This window comes from Phocoena sinus, chromosome X (genome assembly GCF_008692025.1).
Source record: "Phocoena sinus isolate mPhoSin1 chromosome X, mPhoSin1.pri, whole genome shotgun sequence".
Taxonomy (NCBI): domain Eukaryota; kingdom Metazoa; phylum Chordata; class Mammalia; order Artiodactyla; family Phocoenidae; genus Phocoena; species Phocoena sinus.
Genome location: NC_045784.1, coordinates 16399760 through 16418223, shown reverse-complemented (window position 1 = coordinate 16418223; position 18464 = coordinate 16399760). Strand labels below are relative to the sequence as shown.

The 18464-nt window shown below is 45.8% G+C and overlaps 1 protein-coding gene across 1 annotated transcript in view; it reads left to right on the top strand.

Moving 5' to 3' along the window:
- Positions 1–471: 471 nt before the first annotated feature.
- The window catches only part of MAP3K15 (mitogen-activated protein kinase kinase kinase 15), a 148967-nt gene continuing 130974 nt past the window's right edge, over positions 472–18464 (top strand). Inside the window, 1 exon segment of the mRNA XM_032619352.1 lies at positions 472–1014. Within this exon segment, the coding sequence (XP_032475243.1) occupies positions 654–1014 (361 nt within the window). The 5' untranslated portion in view covers positions 472–653.

Below are 18464 nucleotides of genomic sequence, written 5' to 3'. Positions count from 1 at the left end.
GCTGGTGCATCACGGTGTTTTCGTCAAGGTCACAGTGAAAGTCAGGACAAGCGGGTCTCCAGGGCATGAGCTCAGGAGGGCCATGCTCTTGGCAACTGGGGACAAGAAGTACAAACTCAGAGGTATTTTAAATAAGCATCTTATCTCGATTCTGGGTTAACATTACACCTGTATTTAGTTTGGAATTGAAGATTTACATCCAGCTGGCGCTTTGAAAGAGCTTTTACTCTCCTTGAAAAGCCTCAAATTGTTTTGAGGGAAAAAATGGGACTCCTAAGGCTGGAGGGACGGCAACAACAGCAAAACCCTGAAATTCGTGAATCCGCCCTTCTTAGGGCGCTGCCCGGGGGGAGGCGGCAGGGGGCGCCCGGCGGGCTCCTGCCCCGCCGCCCTTCCCGGACCTCCCCCCGCCCTCCGCTCGCCCTGACGTCCGAAGACCCCGCCTCTCCTTCCCGAGCCTTCAAAGGGCGCTCAGGGGCTGCGGGGCTGGGGATTCTGCGTGTAGCCGAGGGGCCCCGCCGTCGCCTGCCCGTCGCGGGGCCACCGGCGGGCGCTGGGTTCCCCAGCACCCTTCCCGCGTCGCAGGAGCAGGTGCCACAGCCGCCGGCCACTCGCGCGGAGGTGGGACAAGGAAGGGCGCGCAGGGACGCCACATGGAGAGCGGCGGCGGGGCTCCCCCGGCTGGGGAGCTCGGGGTGGCGGCCGAGTCCGCACAGTGCCCGCTGCCGCCGGGGGACGAGGGCGCGGCGGGGCCGGCGTGGCCGCTGGAGCCCGAGGGGGCGGCCGAGGGCGAGGGGGCTGGAGGCGAGGGCGGGGGCGGGCCGCGGCGGGCTCTGCGGGCCGTGTACGTGCGCAGCGAGAGCCCCCAGGGTGGCGCGGCCGGCGGCCCCGAGGCGGGGGCGCGGCAGTGCTTGCTGCGGGCCTGCGATGCCGAGGGCGCCCACCTCACCTTCGTGCCCTTCGGGGAGCTCGACTTTGGGGAGACAGCCGTGCTCGACGCCTTCTACGACGCAGGTGAGGCGGTGTCCCCTTTCGCCCCCACCCCACCCCTCCTAGTTTTCCTTATCTTCGCCCACGCCACCGAAGCACCAGCTCTTCTTCCCCATCCTAGCACCAGCTGACTCTTTCAACAAGACCGCCCCACGTTTTGGGGAGGGCAGAGTAGGTAGCCTTGTACCCTTTACAGGTAAGAAAACAGAGGCCCCTGGCATTCCTAGTTCTTTATTCAGTTTTCTTAAACATCAGATGATCCAAGAAACAGCCTATAACCCAGTCGAGGCTGAGTTCCCCGCCCTCCACTAGTTATTCACCTGTTAGTTTCTCACTCCTGTGGGTCCCAACCCTGGCTACACGTTAGAATCACCTGTGGGAGCTTTTCAAACTCCTAATGCCCAGACTGTATCCCAGACGAATGACATCAGAATCTGAGGCCTCAGGCTTGTCGAATGCTTCCCACATGATTCCATTTTTCAGTCAAGGGTGGGTAATGGTCTATTACAATGGGGGATGGGGGGAGGGGGCGTCTCTTAGAAATGCCCCGGTGTTCTTCTGCACACTTAACACAGATTGACAGTGGGGCTGTGCTCTACTACCAGTGTGACAGATATATTTTATCCTGTAGCGCACAAACATTCCCGGCTTCAGGATCTCCTCCGTTGCCAGAACGGGACACTCAGCTCACTGTAATAAGTGTGCCAGAAGAACCCAGCCTTAAATCAGTACTTTTGATTGGCACGAGTTCCTCCAGGTGTGGAACTGATTGTTGCCTGGCTGTTTTCCATACCGAACCTTTGGAAGCTACGTGACAAGCCTCTGGCACTTGGGTGATGCTCACAAGCATTGTGGGACAGTAGTTCACCTGGGAGACCCTGTGCCTTGGTTTCTCCACTGGTCAAACAGGAGTAACATGCCTGCCCTGACCCCCAAAGCTTGTGAGAAGGTAAATGGCGGCGGCCACACCGTGCTGATGAGATGGTAAGCTAGCTTTATTACCATCCATTCTTTGCCGGGATCTGTTTTCTGCAGAGCAAATCCTCCCCAGCTGGGAGCGGGGTGGGGGAGCGGGCTTGTTTAAACAAGTGGCTGCTGGGCCTTTGAAAACACTCCCTGGATGTTTCTGACCGCTCAGAGTAGACTCTTCAGCGCAACGTCTTTTTTAGAAAAGTTGTTCAGGAGCCCATTTCACCTGGAACCACTCAGTTTTCTCGACTTCTGTTCATTCTCTGCTGAAAATGGAGTTTGAACAGACTCTTCTCTGAATGGTTAAATGTCCATTTGGCCATTAGGCACAGCTGTAGCCTCCTGCCTGCTGGTGCCGACTCTGAAAATTGGCGTGTGTGTGTGTGTAAAACAAGCCTTCATCTACTACCAGGACCCCTTCCTTCTGGTTGGGTGCGAAGATTCATTCAAGCAGAAATCTTGGGCTTTCAATTCCAGAGCTACACAAAGAGCACATGACCTTTTCTTGTTCTGGGTCCTGATTGCCTAGAATTTTCAGCTGCAGTATGTACCTCCTTTGGTTGACCTTGGCCTGGTCTTGAATAAATCGTTTTTCAGTACATCATCATAACTAGTAAGTTCTTTTCATAGGTTTGACAAACAATATACGAAACTCCAAGAAGTCGGTTCACGGATTTAAACAGACACCACGCCCCCACCCCGGCTTCCTAATCTCTGCCACTCACAGCTTTTTGGTGTCTCCACCAAAAAGATATAAATCTGTCACTTTGGCTTTTTTGTAAAAGTTCTACAACCTTGCTCTCCAAGAACTGTTGAACTGTCCCAGGTGTGTTTCGGGCGGGGGGGGGGGGGGGGTGGGGAATCGTAGATGTGAAATTTAAGCACTTCCCATCTCCTGTTGTCATAATGAGTCAAGGCTGGGTTGGATCGTGTTTTCCATCTCCTTGTGCAGTTTTATGTGGTCCTTTGTGGGTCTGAATAGGAGGTTATGTGCCACCAGTGCCTGGGTGATTTGATGGGCTGCAGGAGAGCCATCAACCCATGCAAGGGGGCACGTGGGCACTGTTGTGAAAGAAAACCGCCATAAGCCATGAGGGCTGAGGAGCATCTCGTTGGCTTTTTTTTAAAAAAAAAATTATGGTAAAGTGTACGTAATATAAAATTTGCTGTTGAAACCTTTTTTAAGTGTGGATTTCAGAGTCATTAAGTACAGTCGCACTGCTGTGCAGTCATCCCCACTATCCATTTCCAGAACTTTTTCATCATCCCAAACAGAATCTCTGTACCCCTTAATAACTTGCCACTCCTCACTCCCCAGCCCCTGCTACCCACTGTCCTACCCTCTGTCTCTGTGAATTTGACTACTCTAGATGCCTCATATGAGTGGAATCATACAGTATTTGTCTTTCTGTGACTGACTTATTTCACTTAGCGTGATGTCTTAGGCTATGGTGAATAATGCTGTAATGACCATGGTGGATAAATTTCTGTTCAAGTCTCTGCTTTCACATTTTTGGGTGTATACCGGGACGTGGAATTACTGTGTCAAACGGTAATTCAAGGTTTAATTTTTTGAGGGACGTTCTTTTTACTTTTAGCAGAGGTGGTGCTCATCTCTGTGTGCCTTTGGCCCATAGAAGGACCTGGTTTTTTGTTTCTTTTGGGTTTTTTGTTTGTTTGTTTTTAACATCCAGCATCCATCCTCAAAGATGAGAGTCTCGTTCAGTAAAGCTATCAAATTCAGCAAGTGAGGGTCAATCACTCGGTTACTTCTAGGATTTGGAGAACGAAACATGTCTCTCTTTTTTTTGTTTTTTAGAAGAAACCGCCTTTTCTGAATATGCCTTGGCGCCTTTCGTTGAGGTGCCCGTTTCTCTCCTTGAACAGAATTCATAGTCACGACTTTAGCTAATGTACTGTGTGTGTTGGGTGTGTTTGCACAGAGCAGCCTCCTCTGCTTCCTCGGGTGCATGCTGTGTCTCCCTCCTGGAGGTTCTCAGTGCTTGTGAATATATGGAAAACTCGGACATCCTACAGGAAGGAAACCTGGGTAACTCTTGTCTCATGCTTTCCCAAACATTTTGACCACAGAAACTGTTCTCCCAGGATGCTGTAGTTGAATACACTTATTGTGGTTATTGAGTTAGCTATTAACTGCTCCAGTGACAAGAACGGCCCCTTTGATCAGGACCTGGGACTCAGGTGAGCTTCCCATACCTGATGTGCCTGACTCTGCCTGCCCTCCCTCCTCTCTGAACCTCACACACATGCTACTTTCCTGACTCGGGGGCCCTGCTTCTGATTTTTTTTCTTCAGCTATGTTCACAGTGATTTCAAACGTTGGGAGGCATTGCCACCTGCAACAGGAAATCCTTGCATTTCCTGAACATTGATTAAAAAACCAAGACATCAGTCTCCAGGTTAGTTACTTGACTTCGCTCTGTCCTGATGATTCCCCTTTTCTGGCAGGAGTCATGTGGAGGATGCAAAGTGTGGCAGAGGTAGCTGGGTGGTCGGGAGATTGATGCTCCTCCTTGTTGCTGGGAAGCAGGGACTACATTTTCCAGCACCCTTTGAGTCTGTGTGGGCCATATAACTAGTTCTGGCCAATGAAATGTGAGTATTAGTCATGTCTATCACCTTGGGCCAAGGCGTTGGCATATCTGTAGATCTTCTCGTGCTCTCTCATCCCTTTCTGTGGTCTCCGTGGGGCCCTTGGAGGCTGGCTATAGAAGATGGCAGTAGCACATGATGGAAGGTACCTGGATCCCTGAACCACTCTTTTGAGGATAGCTGTAGGACCAGAATCATCCGCTTTGGATTTTGCATAAGCAAGAGAGAAGCTTTTATTTAGTCAGGCTCCTAAGACTTGGGGGTGGTTTTTTTTTTTTTTTTTTTTTTTTTTTTTGCGTTACGCGGGCCTCTTGCTGTTGTGGCCTCTCCCGCTGCGGAGCACAGGCTCCGGACGCGCAGGCTCAGCGGCCACGGCTCACGGGCCCAGCCGCTTCGCGGCATGTGGGATCTTCCCAGACCGGGGCACGAACCCGTGTCCCCTGCATCGGCAGGCGGACTCTCAACCACTGCACCACCAGGGAAGCCCTGGGGGTGGTTTTTATAGTGGTAAGAGAGTGCAACTTGGGTTATGAAAATATAGCCCAACTGCTAGAAAGTTGTCTCCTAGGGCATGCCTTTCCAAGAGAAAGTCAGGTCATGTGTCATCTCATGTAATGGACTGTCACTGGTAAAAATATATGCCAGTCGTGGGGCCCCTCACTATGCTGCTGTGGGCCAAGAAAATGGAATGGAAATGCTTGGGCCATCAGGTTCATACCAGCCACGGGAGGAGACATTCTAGCTTCTTCCCTGGTTTCACTGGTTTTGGAGGCTAGGTAATTTTTTCCTTTTGTATTAAATGATACTGGAGTGATTCTGTTGGTTTTTATCCAACAGTAAGATTGGGAGTTTTGCAACAAAAAAGGATATATAATGGTTTAAAATAAGGCCAGCTCTAGTTCCATTCTCTGCCCTTCATGTGGGTCGTGTCTCGCTTCACCTTCTATGATGTTATTCATGGATTCTTCGTTTGCTTGATGCGTTGTGTGGCATAGAGCGTGCCCACCAGGCTTCCGTCGAGTCTTCCACATTGCCTAATCTCCTTTGCAGTTAGCTGGGGTTCTTTTGACGAGTCCTGGCCAATGAAATGTGAGCAGCATCAACAAGTGTCACTTTGAAAGCGACTGAGAGTTAGATGATACGCCGCCTCCATCTCTCTTTGCCTCTGTCACGGCAAACTTGAAGGTTGTGTGTTCAAGATGGCAGTTAAGCCCCTGGGATTTGGGGGATTTGTCTCACGTGGCAGCATCGCCTAGCTCATCCTAATATAGCGTGCCGTGCGTTCTGCTAGAAATGCCTGAATGTGTCTCTCAGCTGACTTTAATGGGCTTAATCCACAGGTGCATTGGCTCCTGCTTAAGAAAGAGACTTAGGGTCTTCCCCGGTGGTCCAGTGGCTAAGATTCCACACTCCCAATGCAGGGGGACCGGGTTCAGTCCCTGGTCAGGGAACTAGATCCCGCATGCTGCAACTGAAAAGGTCCCGCATGCCGCAGCTGAGACCCGGCACAGCCCAATAAATAAATAAATATTAGAAAAGAAAAGAGAGAGAGAGAGCGACTTAAAGGCGTCTTAAGACTTCTAATAATTTGGTGCATACCCTTTCCTCACCATTCTGGAAAATGCACGAAGTTCCAAGAAAGACAGTCCTGTGGACACATGGCTGTGGTGGTCGTAGAATGCACGTTTGGTGTGCCACCTATACATGGTCAGGAGACTGGCCAAATCTATCAATATTTCCAGCAGAATGTAAGGGCGATAGTTAGACATTGCCTTCCCTTATGTAAGTAAACTTTGATGAGGGAAATCATCGATTTAGCTGTTCACGTCAGAAGCCTAGGAGTCATTCTTGACTCCGTCCTGTCCCTCGTGGCCAAATCCAGCCTGTTGCTTCCAAATGGTTCTCAAACCTGCTTCCCTTCTCTCTACCAGGGAAGTGTGCCTCTGTCATGGCAAACTTGAAGGTTGTGTGTTCAAGATGGCAGTTAAGCCCCTGGAATTTGGGGGATTTGTCTGATGTGTCAGCACAGCCTAGCTCGTCCTGACTAACATAGCGTGCTGTGCGTTCTGCTAGAAATGCCTGCCACCATCTTGGTCCAAGCATTGGCTTCTCTCACCCGGCTTACTGTCAGCAGCTTTGTAACTGGTCTTTCAAGGTTGGGCCAATCTCGGTGCATTCCAGTCCATGTCATCTGCTTAGAAGCCACCGTATCCTGGCACCCTCCACCACCTGGCAGTCCTCCTCTGCCCAAAGCTCCCTCAGCCTTCACATCTCAGGTCTTCACGGAAGCCTTCACGAACTTCTGCCGCCCCCCGCCATCAGTTGTACGCACACTGTGGTTTTCTTTCCTAGCAAGTAACACAATTGCGATTAAATAATTATTGATTTAATGGTTGATCTTCTGCCAGACAGTGAACTCTTCAATGGCAGGGAACCAGATGCACTTTTCTTTGCTACACTTTGGGTGTTTCCTAGGAATATGTATCCAGCTCCTTTTTAGAATAACTCTCAGTGGACACAGATGACACTTGGTTTCTCCTGTCGAGATGAAGCAGAGTTTGTTGGGCGCCCTCAGGAGGAAATCAGAATGTGGTTTCCTGTAGAAACCAAGTTGAAAATGGTGGCCAGGCATACTGCGATTGTGATTTTATTAAAAATACGGTACATCCTAACGACACATTTCTGGGTGGTACATATGTAATAGAAGAGAGTAGAAGAGCTCACACGGGCCACACTGGAATGGAAACAGTGGTTTGGATTGTGTGCTGGGCAGACTGGTTCTTGTTGTTTGTCCACGTGTTCTATAACGTTTATTTTCTATAATATAAATGTGATTTTATTTCAAGCAAGTGCAGTAGGAGATTAAAGATGGGGCTGTAAGTCAGAAGCCTTCTCCCACTTTTCCTCTCTCCCTGCCAGCCGGCTCAGGCAACAATGGCTGTACATCCAGGGACCCGTGCGCACGAGCCCCTGGCCGGACCTCAGCTGTCCTCTGCTGCACGTGGCTGCTGGCTTGCCCAGAGGGGCCCTTCCCTGAGCCTCCTTCCTTTTGAACCACTTGTACTGCTACTGACTCAGCATTGAGCCTGGAACTTTCCTCAACTTTTAGTCACGTGAACTGACTGATGAGAGAAGCGTTGCACCTGTAGCATTGAATTGAGGCCTTGCTGTTGGAGCCTTGAGTGCATACAGTGGGTAGATAGATATTTGTGGACTGGACCACTGCATTACTGGCTGTATATTATTTGTTATGCGGGAAAATGCATGTTCAGTTCCCAGTCGTCAACTTACAGACGTATTTTTGGAATACAAGCCATAAACTATCTTTTAAAGCCTTCTAAGTGTCAGGCTTTGAGACAGGTGCCGTTTAAATCCCGGTCAGGCAGTGTAGGCGGGAGAGGACTGAACTCTTGAAAAGCAAGCTGGAAAGCTTGTTGTTTGCCAGTCCCTTGAACAGGTTTTGAGCTATTGGGTGTGACAGGGCTTGGCAAAAACGCCTGGCGGTTATGGGAGCTTGGTTGGTGGTGGGGAGTTGTAGAGCAGAAAGGAGTCAAGCGGCAGACCTTGGCAGGAAGCAGAGTTCACTCAGGAGCTGGGGCTGCGGGAGGGCAGCCCAGCGGCCAGGCGGAACTGGACACGGAGGGGCAGGGGGAGAGCGGGGGCATTCGATGTAGATGGGTTTTTTTCTTCAATTTTTTTATTATGGAAAATTTCAAGCACGTGCATTACGCAGCTTCAACAATTATTAACATTCTGCCATCTTTATTTCTTCTTGACCTCTCCCCACTCCCCACCCCGTACTTGATTATACGTTTCAACATTGTTAGTGTAAAAATGTATATACATTGAAATGCACAAATCTTAGTTGTACAACTTTGAGAAACGACTAAACCTAGGTAAGCAAATCCTATCACAGTATAGTTTCCATCTGCCCAGAAAGTTGCCTATGTCCCCTCCCACTCATTCCCCTTTCTACTCCCATTCCTGGCCCCGGGCAATGACTCTTACGCTTAGATTAGATTTGCCTTTTCTAGAGTCTTATGTAAATGGACTCAGACAGTGTGTACTCTTCAGTGTCGGGCTTCCTTCACTCAGCGTGACTTTTTTGAGATTCATCCGTACTGTTGCTGTTATCAGTAGCTTGTTCCTTTTTAATGTCAAGTACTATTCCATTGCGTGAATATATCACAGTTGGTTTAGCCATTCTCCTGTTGAAGGACGTTTGGGTTGTTCCCAGTTTGGGGCTATTATAAATCAAGCTACTGTGAACATTTGTATGTAGGTCTTTTTGATGGCAAATGTTTTTTATTCCTCTCGGGTAAATACCTCGGAGTGGAATGGCTGGATCAAAGGGTAGGTGTATGTTAAACTATTTAAGAAACTTCCAAACTTTTTTTTCCAAGTGGTACCATTTTATATTCCTAGCACCGATGCACCAAGGGTTCCCGTGGCTTCTTGCCCTCACCAACACTTTGTATTACTGAGCTTTTCTGTTTTGGCCCTGCTAGTTGGGGGGTGTGGTGGTTTCTCATTATGGTTTTAAGTCACCTTTCCCTGATGATCAGTGATGTTGAGCACCTTTTCATGTGCTGTTTAGCCATGCAGACACCTTCCATTGTGAGATGTCTGTTTAAGCCATTTACCCGTTTAGTTGGGTTGTCATCTTATTATTGAATTAGAAGAGCTCTTTATGTATTCCGGATTCAAGTGCTTTGTCGGAAGTATATTTTGTGAACATTTGCTCCCAGACTGTGGCTTGCTTATTCATCTACTTGTGACATTTGATGAGCAGAAAATTTTAACTTTGATTAAATCTAATTTAGGCCCTTTTCCTGTTACGTTTGCCTTCTGTGTCCTGTCTAAGAAATCTTTGCCTACGTCCAGGTTGTGGTTTTGAGGCTCCTCTTCTACATGTTCTTCTGAAAGCTTTATAGTTTTAGCTTTTACATTGAGGGCTGTGATTCATCTCAAATTCAGTTTGACACAGGTGACTTTGGATAAACCAAGCCTGACACCTTGCTTTAAACATCCGGGAGATGGGTCTTGCCCCTGGATGAGTACTCCCAGGACTTGGAGTCTAGCTGGCAGGACCATGGCTGCCTCTCTTTCATCTCACCATCCAGGAACGTGTATGAAATGCAGGTTGTCCTTTAGGCAAATTGCCTTTCTGCCTTCTGGAGTAAAAACTGACAAAACAGATCCGTGATGAAACTTTACCAACATGTGTTCCGTCGTTGTATCCCACTGCGCCCAGCAATACGAGTGGCAGAGGGGAAAGGACATTGGCTTTACGGATCAGGTTTTAATTTCTGCCCTGTCATTTATAGGCTGTGTGACCCTGGATAACTTACTTAACATCTCTGACCCCCATTTAACAAACCTCTAGGTAGAGATTCAAGCAAGTGCCCTGAACTTAGTAAGCGCTCAGTAAATGTCAGTCCCCCGTGTCTTTGCCTTCCTTTTGCTCCCAGTAGTAAACACACCAGAACCTCAGTATGGAAGGAAATGTGCTCTGTGAAATAGTAAAGACTGGGGGCTCACATCCTTTGGACGAGCATCCTGTCATAGGGTCGTGTTATAGTTCTGCAGTTGGTTAAAAAAAATTTTTTTCCCCCAAGTTTTGAGGTTGAAGATCCATGCTAACTCTTTTCCTGGTCCTGTGCTGCAGAAAGGAGGTGAGAAGGCACAAAACCCCACTTTGTGATGAGCTCTTGATTTTTCCTTCTAATTGAGGTATAGCATATATACAGGAAAGGGTACAGTCTTGTGTACTGCTCTGTGACTTTTCACAAACTGTACACACCACGTAACCCAGCACGTGGATCAAAAAAGACGAGTGAATGCTGACAGCACCTCAGAGTATGATCGCTTCTGTTTGCCAGCCTGGCCAGGAGTAACAACTATCTGTCTCTAGAGATTTGTTTATTCAATATAAATGGAATCGTGTAATGCTGGTTCGTTGTGACTGTCTTCTTTCACTTAATGTGTTTTCAAGATTCATCCATGTTGTGGTATACATCAGTACTTCATTACTTTTTTATTGCTGAATAGTATTTTGTTGTATGGATACACCACACTGGATTTTTCCGTCCTTCCGTTGATGGGGTTATTTCCAGTTTGGGCTGTCGTGAATAATGCTACAAGTTTTTGTGTGGACTTTTTTTTTGTGTGTGTGGACTTTTGTTTGCATTTCTCTTGGGTGTACACCTAGCAGTGGGATTTCTGGGTCATATGGTAACTCTAATGTTCTCTTAAAAGTTTTTTATTGGGATAAAGAAACACATCATAAAATTTACCATCTTAACTGTTTCTAAGTGTGCCTTTCAGTAGTGTGGTACATTCATATTGTGTAACCAGTCTCCAGAACTCTTTCATCTTACAAAACGAGAACTCTGTACCCATTAAACCGCGATTCCCCACTCTGCCAGTAACCACCGTTCTACTTTCTGTCTCTGAGTTTGACTACTCTAGGTACGTTTTGTAAGTGGAATCGTGCAGTGTTCTGGGTGTGTGTGTGGCTGGCTTTTTTCATTTAGCATAATGTCCTCAAAGTTCATCCATGTTGTAGCATGTGGCAGAATTTCCTTCCTTTTTAAGGCTGAATAATAAATATTCTGCTGTATGGATAGACCACATTTTGTTTATCCATTCATCCATTGATGGACACTTGGGTTGCATCCACCTTATATTTAACCTTTTGAGGAACTCCTTTCCAGAAAAATTTTCCACAGCAGCTGCACCATTTTACATTCCCATCAGCAGTGTGTGAGCGTTCCAGTTTCACCACATCCTCACCAACACTTGTTATTTTCTCTCTTTTTTAAATTATAGCCATCCTAGTAGGTTTGAAGTGTTATCTCATTTTGGTTTTGATTTGAATTTCCTTGATGACAAAGGATGTTGAGTGTCTTTTCATGTGTTTATTGACCATTTGTATATCTTTGCAGAAATGTCTATTCAAATCCTTTGTCCTTTTTTTCACTTGGGCTATTTGACATCTTGTTGAGCTGTAAGAATCCTTTATATAATCTGGAGACATAATCCCTTGTCAGATATACGATTTGCAAATATTTCATCCCGTTCGGTGATATATCTTTTAACTTTCTCGATGCTGTTCTTTAACGCATGAGTTTTTAATTTTGAAGTCCAATTTCTCTGGTTTTATCCCATCTGTGCTGTTTCCTCTAAGTTTTTTTAGTTCTTATTTATCCTTTCAGTGTTTCTTTATGTCCGTCGTCAGCAAGCTACAACCTGCAAGCTGGCTGCCTTTATTTTGTAACTAAAGTTTTATTGGAACGCATCCATTCTCCTGTGGCCACTTTGGGGCTACAGTGGTGGAGACTGTGTGGCCCACAGAGCGGAAAATATGTACTGTCTGTCTCCCTTTCTTACTCAAAAGGTACCAGACCAAATACAGTTTAGCCAGGACACCTTTCCAAATCAGAATATGGGAATCTTCCTTATTCTTCTTTATAGCTTCCTTATTCTTCTTTATAGCTTCATTGGGTGGATGTATCATTGTTTTTTCTACCAATACCTTTTTTACGGGACACCTGGATGTATAGTTTTTTGCTACTAAGCTGCGATGAATAACTTCATACATGGGCCATTTAATACATGTATGGGTGTATTTGTGATTAGGTAGCCCAAAGTGGTATTTGTGAATTAAAGAATAAATGCACCTGTCATTTTGGTAAACAGTGTCAGATTCCTATCTGTGGGTTATACCATTATCTTTCTTTACAGCCTCACTAATAAAATAGGTTGCCAATATTTTAGACTCTTGTTAACCTGATGGTTGAGGGATGGTATCTCAATTAGTTTTAGTTTGTATTTCTCTTACTCTGAGCGAAGTTGAGCATATTTCCCTTTTTTTCTGAGCGCTATCTATCTATAACCCTCCCCCCTTTTTTCCTATTGGTTTATGGGTCTTTGGGAGAGGGTCTTGATTTCTAGGAGATCTTTCTTTTTTATTTAAATAAATTTATTTATTTGTTTTTGGCTGCACTGGGTATTCATTGCTGTGTGCCGGCTTTCTCTAGTTGCGGCGAGCGGGGGCTGCCCTTCGTTGCAGTGCATGGGCCTCTCATTGCGGTGGCTTCTCTCATTTGTGGAGCACGGGCTCTAGAGCACAGGCTCAGTAGTTGTGGTGCACGGGCTTAGTTGCTCCGCGGCATGTGGGATCTTCCCGGACCTGGGCTCAAACCCGTGTCCCCTGCATTGGCAGGCGGATTCCTAACCACTGTGCCACCAGGGAAGTCCCTAGGAGATCTTTCTGCATTTGGGCCTAAACCCTTTGTCTTTTTTCTGTTGTTCAGACTGGATCATTTCCATTGAACCGTCTTTAATTTCACTGACCCTCTATCATCTCCATTCTTCTTGTGAGCCCCTCTAGTGAGTTTTTTCTTTTGCTTATTAAAATTTTCGTTCCTAAAAGTTTCATTTGGCTCTTTAGTTGTTAAGACTTTCTATTTTTTCCATTCTTTTCAGGAGTGTTTACCCTCACTTCTTGGAGACTTTTTTTTTTTTTTTTTTTTTTTTTTTTTGCGGTACGCGGACCTCTCACTGTGTGGCCTCTCCCGTTGCGGAGCACAGGCTCCGGACGCGCAGGCCCAGCGGCCATGGCTCACGGGCCCAGCCGCTCCGCGGGGCATGTGGGATCTTCCCGGACCGGGGCACGAACCCGTATCCCCTGCATCGGCAGGCGGACTCTCAACCACTGCGCCACCAAGGAAGCCCTTGGAGACTTTTTATAATAACTGCTTTAAAGTCATTGTCAGATAATTCTCATGTCTGGGTCATCTTGTCATTGGAGTCTGTCCATTGTCTTTTCTCATGTGAGTTGACATTTTCCTGCGTCTTTGAATGCCAAGTAATTGAGGAGCCTATCCCGAGCAGTTTGAATATTATTTTATGAGATTCTGGCCCTTGTTTATATCCTATGGAGTCTGTTGATATTTTTGCTTTAGCAGGCAGTCGGCCTAGTTGTTTCAAGTTGCCAAGGTCCGTTTCAGTTGTGGTGTCAGTTCTGACTTCAAAGCCCTTTTAGTGCTGTTCAGCTTTGTGATTTCTGGTTAACTGGGGCTGCCTTTTCAGTCCTGTGGCCAGTTATTCCATTCGGCCTCACACTTCCCACAACTGGGCCCATGTCTGAGGCCAGGCATTCAGAAGGAGAAAAAAAAAGCGATGGAGATTCACCGCCACCACCCTTGGGACCACAGCTCCTTCAACTAGAGCAAAAGATTCCCCTCTCGGAGTTGCAGGCACCTGTGGGCCCGCTCTGCCACTGACTGTCTCTGCTGTCACCACTGTGGGATTGCAGGGGGCCTGGGGGTACAAGAGGACAAGGAAGAGGAAGACGTAGAGAATTCCCTCACTCCGTCTGAGCATTAGGAGGCCCCTTTCCTGCCTTTTTCTAGAGGGTTTCTCCTGATGCTCTCTGTGTCCGCACCTAACACCCAGATCTGGGTTTCAGGCTGCCTTTAGGCCAGGCTGGGCGAGACTGGGGGAAAATGTGAAACTGGCTGTCGATTTGGTGGTTCTCTGAAATCTAGTCGTCTTCTCCAGGCTGCTTGCTAGCACTTACTTTTCACACTCCTAAAATAGCTATTCCATCCACTCTGTCTAGTTTTTATAGATGCATTCGTGGAGAAGACAGGGTGGGATGTATTTATTCCATCTTAACTTGGAACCAGAACTCAAACTTGTACCATTAAATTTTGAGGTGATTTTTTTCACGCAGCAGTAGTAACCAGAATATAATAAAATATCTCTGCATCTTACCAAGCTTACCAGTAAGCAAAAATAGCCTCAATGCCAGCTGCATTGTATCAGACCAGTTCTGTCCATACCTGATACTCTGTGTGACTGTTAAGGTTGGGGGGCAAAAGAAATAGAATAAATGGAACAAAAGGAGATGGTTGACATGATAAAGGTGCTTGATTGGCCTCCGGTGTATCCCTCACAATTGATTGTGAGCTGGCAGCAAAGACCATTTTGATGTTTAGAATGACCATTGGATTGTCGTTGGATCTCACGAGGCTAAAGTTTCAAGACTTGGTGGGTGGGTTCATTAAAAAACGTGTTCTCTGTCCTGAGAATGAAAACCTTGCATCCAAAGTACTTGTTCTTGCTAAGTAATTTTTGTAAAGCCTGTGGCTAGCGAGGCATGCTTGATGCAGATCATAAGGTCTGCATATTCATTCTCAAAGAACCACCTAAGAAAAAGGAAATGGGTACATGGGGGGAAAAAAGGAAATTAGAAGGGTCAAAGAGAAAGAAAAATGGCCCCATATCTAGCAACGAGTCACCACCATCACCACCACCAAATGAACTCAGTTGCCCTCCACAGGCTGTGGGGATGCACACCACTTGGGAAGCTTAGAGCGCAGAATGGGTGAAAACTCAGCAAAAGGCCCGGCACCTAGTGATGACCTTGAAGGAGCAGTTGATTTTGTTAAAAAGAAAGAGGGTATCGTTGAAGTAGATGTAAAAGCCAAGGGTCCTCTTGTGTTGACTGGCGGTCATTTTAATGAGACGATTAAGAGAACGAATTAAGAAATTTCCTGTAATTTTGCCAGTATAAACAGGAAAGCTCGGCATTACCCTCATCACGGTGTGCGGTAGCAGTACATCAAGTTCTCCTTCTCTAAAGCTGCCCACATCTTGAAGGTGATGTATGACAGAGAACTTTTGGAAGAGGAGGTCATTAGCTGCTGCTTCGAAAAGCCTTTAAGAAATATGTCGCAAAAAGTTTGCCAAAGAGAGTCATGTCAAAGCAGATCCCTTTATAAAAGAGTTGAAGGAAGCTGCCGAAGGTGAAAGTATGAGGTAGTATAGTCAAAGGCTCCCAGGGAACCCGGAGGCAAAACTGTGAAGTGTGACATCACGGATGATGATGGCGATACTGTTACCATTTGAAGCGATGAATGCACCCTAGTTTGCGGTATAATGCTACACATTTGTTTTCTCTTGTTAGCTGGAAGAGCAACATATACGTGACTTAAATTATGCTATACTTTATATCACAGATATTTCACTGTGAGTGGTCTGAAATTAAGCCCAGTGAATCCATTCACCTCTGTGAGTAAACATAGTTTGCTTACATATGGCATCTTTCTTTTGAAAAAAACTGGTAAATGGACATATCTCAATCGTACTTATAAAGTATAAAAATGATTTATTTTTAGGTCATTCTTACCAAAAAAGATACTAGAAAGCAAAATATGGGGGACAGGATGTAGTTTACTGATGTCCCCACTCTCCCCCAAGCCCACTCCCAGTTGAAACTTAATACTCCAAGCGACTAGTACCCATCCCATGTGGCACTTGGTAAGGATTTGTTGACTTCCTGACGCTGAATTCATAGGCTGTCTCCTCCACTTCACAGATTCTTTCCATTGACCTGCCCTCAAGTATGTTGGAATTGAGCAGCAGTGGATGAAGTAAGATGTAAATTCTGGTAGGAGTTACTAGAGGTGCCTCCTGTCCAGTAAATCTGGGCTCTGTTGTTTTTAGGTAGCTTTTACATGGCCAGTGTTGCCATAAATCCAATCAGATTTTTTTTTTTTTTATAATGTCTGTAGCAGGAAAATTGTTCTAAAATCTAGTTGTTTTCATTTACGCACAGCCAACCTTACTTATATTCATTATTTCTTATTTTCCACTGGGAGCAAGATAGGCTTACAGATAACCTGGAATATATTTAAGGACTGGCATGAGCCAGTACAGTCTCAGGATTACTATACGGTAAATCATTTGCCATCATATCGTTTCACTGACGAATGCTTTGCTTTGGAAATCAGATACTTTTTTTTTTCTTTTTTTTTTTTTTTTGCGGTACGCGGGCCTCTCACTGTTGTGGCCTCTCCTGTTGCGGAGCACAGGCTCCGGCACGCAGGCTCAGCGGCCATGGCTCCCGGGCCCAGCCGCTCCGCGGCATGTGGGATCTTCCCGGACCGGGGCACGAACCTGTGTCCCCTGTGCCGGCAGGCGGACCCTCAACCACTGCGCCACCAGGGAAGCCCGGAAATCAGATACTTTTAAACCACAGTAGAAAGTTTACTTACTTACTAAGTAAAAGTTTACTTTACTTACTAAGTAAAACTTAGTAAGTTTTACTTAACTCCTTTTAAGACATTTCAATAAAATAATGTTCAAAAGTTTTTAATGAACTAAAATCCTGTATATCATCCGTCTTTCTTGTTTTATATAAACATGTAGTGAGATCATTATAACTGATTCTTAAATTGTCTGTCTGAAGGGCACTTTGCTTTTAAATTTCAGATACTTTCCTGCTAAGAATAGATTTTAACCCTGGCTTTTTGCAGTCCCTGATGGCATATCACTTCTTAAGGTTTGTTCAGCCAGGATAGGTAGAGGGTGTATGTGGGGTCCACGGTCAAGGAGGATGGTTTAGTTTATGCAGGCTTTTCCCCTGAGACTGGCCTACGTCAGAGGGAACTAGAAGGTAATTAGAGCACAGGGTGCATTTGTCAATGAAAATCTGAATTTGACCTCTTCCTTTTTTTCTGTGATCTGTTTGCCTAAGATTGATAAATAAACTGTTTTGCCCCTCCCTCCCCCTGGTGGCTCAATTTCAGAAAGTGAGTCCAATAAGTAGTAAGCCTCATCTGGGCCCTGGGGAGCACAGGACTCTGCCATGCCCTAGCTATGTGACCTTGGGCGAATCTGTTACACTCTCTCTGCTTCATTTCCCCACCTGCAAAGTAGAGCCAGTTACCAATTCTGCCTGCCTCACAGGGTGGTTCTAAACTTCAACCAAGATGTCTATGGAAGTGTTTTGTAAACGGCAAAGCAACTGACTGCTGTGATGATTAAAGCTTTTAGGAAATTTATAGTCCCTTTAGGGAAAAAAAACTCAATTCTGAATATATAATAAAAATTCCAATCTGGCGTTTTATCATATTTATCATTTATAATCTACTAACTTAGTGTCTTAAAAGTTCTAAAAGTAAGCTGGTCAAATATTGTGGTAGAAATTCTGCAAGCAAACTCAGTCAGCTGGCCCAAGTGACAAATGTCAGGCAAAAAGGCCAACTTTGGGTTTGAGGTGTTTTTACAATTGAACATGAGTTACTTGGAATTTTTTTTTGAGTGGCAATATCAATCTGTCCTGTTTTTTAAAAAATTTTATTGAAGTATAGTTGACTTACAGTGTTGTGTTAATTTTAGGTGTACAGCAAAGTGATTCAGTTATACGTATACATATATCAATTCTTTTTCAGATTCTTTTCTCGCATCAGTTATCACAGAATATTGAGTAGAGTTCCCTGTGCTATACAGTAGGTCCTTGTTGGTTATCTATTTTATAGATATAGTAGCGTGTATATGTTAATCCCAGTCTCTTAATTTATCATTTCCCCCATGTGTCCCCTTTTGTAACTGTAAGTTTGATTTCAAGATCTGTGAGTCTGTTTCTGTTTTGTAAAAAAGTTCATTTGTATCATTTTTAAAAATTAGATTCCACATATGAGTGATACCACATGCTGTTTGCCTTTCTCTTTCCTCACTTAGTATGACGATCTCTAGGTCCATCCATGTTGCTTCAAATGGCATTATTTCATTATTTTTCATGGCTCGGTAATATTCCATTGTATATACGTACCACATCTTTTTAATTTTTGGCTGCATTGGGTCTTCGTTGCTGTGCAAGGGCTTTCTCTAGTTGCGACGAGCAGGGGCTACTCTTTGTTGAGGTGCGCGGGCTTCTCATTGTGGTGGATTCTCTTGTTGTGGAGCACGGACTCTAGGCATGAGGGCTTCAGTAGTTGTGGCACACGGGCTCTAGAGTGCAGGCTCAGTAGTTGTGGAGCACGGGCTTAGTTGCTCTGTGGCATGTGGGATCTTCCAGGACCAAGGCTCAAACCCGT